At 19.4% G+C, this 3,121-nt stretch overlaps 1 protein-coding gene across 1 annotated transcript in view; it reads left to right on the forward strand. All coding sequences in view use genetic code 6, as the record gives it.

Annotated features, from left to right (window-relative positions):
• Nucleotides 1-2,385, forward strand: part of TTHERM_01465230 (hypothetical protein) — a gene marked incomplete at both ends in the record, with an annotated part of 5,510 nt that extends 3,125 nt beyond the window's left edge. The window contains 7 exons of the mRNA XM_001013413.3: nucleotides 146-235; nucleotides 486-575; nucleotides 826-915; nucleotides 1,627-1,716; nucleotides 1,858-1,947; nucleotides 2,074-2,163; nucleotides 2,286-2,385. Of these exons, the coding sequence (XP_001013413.3) occupies nucleotides 146-235; nucleotides 486-575; nucleotides 826-915; nucleotides 1,627-1,716; nucleotides 1,858-1,947; nucleotides 2,074-2,163; nucleotides 2,286-2,385 (640 nt within the window). The remainder of the gene's footprint in view (nucleotides 1-145; nucleotides 236-485; nucleotides 576-825; nucleotides 916-1,626; nucleotides 1,717-1,857; nucleotides 1,948-2,073; nucleotides 2,164-2,285) is intronic.
• Nucleotides 2,386-3,121: the final 736 nt, after the last annotated feature.

Here is a 3,121-nt window from a genome sequence, read left to right on the forward strand (position 1 = left end):
TTGTTTTTTCTTTTTTATTAAGCTCATCATTTATTTTATTCATTTGCTTTTATTATTAATTAATTTTATTATTTCATATTTTTTCTTCATTTTTTCCTTCTAATTAACTGTTTAATGATATATTTTTTCTTAAATATTTAAAAAGTAGAAATAAAATTGGTGATGAAGGTGCATCAGGCTTAGGTTCAGCTTTAGCAAAATGCATTAATCTCTCAAATTTGACACTTGACCTTGGGTAAAAACAGTTTATTTGTTTTGGATTGTGATATTTTTAATTATAAAAACTAATTAAAAACAATAAAGCTCTTTTTTCTTTTTCTTTTTATCGTGCTTGCTGTTTTGTTTTTTCTTTGTTAATTAAGCTCATCATTTATTTTATTCATTTGCTTTTATTATTAATTAATTTTATTATTTCATATTTTTTCTTCATTTTTTCCTTCTAATTAACTATTTAATGATATATTTTTTCTTCAATATTTAAAAAGTAAAAATTAAATTGGTGATGAAGGTGCATCAGGCTTAGGTTCAGCTTTAGCAAAATGCATTAATCTCTCAAATTTGACACTTGACCTTGGGTAAAAACAGTTTATTTGTTTTGGATTGTGATATTTTTAATTATAAAAACTAATTAAAAACAATAAAGCTCTTTTTTCTTTTTCTTTTTATCGTGCTTGCTGTTTTGTTTTTTCTTTGTTAATTAAGCTCATCATTTATTTTATTCATTTGCTTTTATTATTAATTAATTTTATTATTTCATATTTTTTCTTCATTTTTTCCTTCTAATTAACTATTTAATGATATATTTTTTCTTCAATATTTAAAAAGTGAAAATTAAATTGGTGATGAAGGTGCATCAGGCTTAGGTTCAGCTTTAGCAAAATGCATTAATCTCTCAAATTTGACACTTAACCTTGAGTAAAAACAGTTTATTTATTTTGAATTGTGATATTTTAAACTATAAAAATGAATATAAAAAAAATTTCTTTGAATTTATTTGATAGCTTTAATTTGATTTATTTTTTTATCTTTTTTATTGCACTAATATTATTTTATTTAAGAATTTAAAGAATAATTTTTAATTTAAAAGTTTATTCTATTTTTATATTTATTTAAAATTTACACAGATTTATTTTAAAATTTTTAGCTCAATGAAAATTTCATAAAAATTCAAAGTAAAAGGCAAGTGTCTTAAATCATAAAGATTAGTTGTCTTTAATTTAAATTTCTAATGATAAACAGCTGGTGAAAAAAGGATGAATCAATATAAAATGTTTGAATAATATTATATATTTTTTTATTTAATATTTTTAAAAAGTGTTTTTAACCTAAAATATAAATAGATTTATAGTTGTTATTATTGATTTTAAATTTATAAATATCATTCATATTTTTGTAAGTAAATAAATTATTTATTAAAAATAAAAAAATTTAAAAATTAAATTTACTTAAATAAATTAAATCCTCTTAAGCAAACCCCCCGAATTCTCCAAAAACGATAAAATAATTTGGAATCATAATGATTTTTTGAATATAATTTTGTAAAAATTGGCTGCTGTCACTGTATATATATTAAATTTTAATAAAATCTTTTAAATTTTAATTAAACATGAATTGCAAATATAAAAGCGGAAATTAAATTGGGCATGATGGAGCTTCTACTATTGGTAAAACACTTGGTAACTTCAAGTTCCTAACTAATCTCAAATTTAACATTTCGTAAAATTATATTTTATTTATTTATTTATTTATTTATTTATTTATTGAAAACTAAAAAAAGCTTCAATTATTTTATATATTTTGATTTAAATTTCAAAACAAATTTAAATAGTAAATAAATTATTTATTTTATTTGAAAAGGTTCAATGAAATCGGTGATAAAGGAGCATAAAATATTGGATTAGGTTTGAGTAACTGCACTCAACTTACAAATTTAGAATTTGACATAAGGTTATTTATTTAATTTATAACTTTTAAAAAATTATGTCAAACCATTTTATTAAACTAAATTTAAAAAAAATTTGAATTTATAAAATGTCTTAAATTTTAATTAAACATGATTTGCAAATATAAAAGAGGAAATTAAATTGGGCATGATGGAGCTTCTACTATTGGTGCAGCACTTGGTAACTTCAAGTTCCTAACTAATCTCAAATTTAACATTTCGTAAAATTATATTTTATTTATTTATTGCTAACTAAAAAAAGCTTGAATTATTTTATATATTTTGATTTAAATTTAAAAACAAATTTAAATAGTAAATAAATTTATTTATTTTATTTGAAAAGGGGCAATGAAATCGGTGATAAAGGAGCATAAAATATTGGATTAGGTTTGAGTAATTGCACTCAACTAACAAATTTAATTTTTAGCTCAGAGTAAATTTGATTTATTTCTTTTGAAAAAAATGATGTTAAAGCTTTTAAGATGTTATTTAAAATATCTTTATTTTATAAGTAATAATGAGAAGTTTCTAAAATCAAGAGAAATTATCAACTGTAAAAATATAAAATTATTGAAACTATGTTTAAAGTAATTACTTTTTATTGTTTAAAATAAGATAGTTTTAAGTAAAATTTTTTATTTATTTAAAAAATAAATTTATATTTATCAAAAGTTACTTGCCTGAATAAAGAAAAAGAGAAATCAAAAGATTATCTTAAAAAATAAAAAGATTAGTAAAATTAAATATTGATTGAATTTACTAAAATGAATAATTAAATATTTATTTACAGTACATAAAAAAAATTGAATATTAAAATTGTACAATCAATATATTTTTTGTTATATATTTACGAAAATGTTATTGGTTAAATATCACAAATTAATTACCATTAAAACAAATGATTAAAATCTTTTATATATTATGGTTTTTTATCTATTGGAAACTACATAAAATAAAACTGATTTCTTTGTGTATTATTAAAAAGATAATAAGCATAGACCAGAAGCTATGTAGAGAGTTGTACTTCTATCAACATTTGAGCAATTTGGGTTGATTTGAAAATGTGTACAAAAAGGCATTCCAAAAAAAGAATCCAAGTCTAAATTAAGAAACTTAAAGCTATCAAAGGTTAGAGCTCAATTCATATAAAAAAAATAAGTCTTCAAAAAATAAATCACA

Source organism: Tetrahymena thermophila (assembly GCF_000189635.1).
Source record: "Tetrahymena thermophila SB210 genomic scaffold scf_8254684, whole genome shotgun sequence".
NCBI lineage: Eukaryota > Ciliophora > Oligohymenophorea > Hymenostomatida > Tetrahymenidae > Tetrahymena > Tetrahymena thermophila.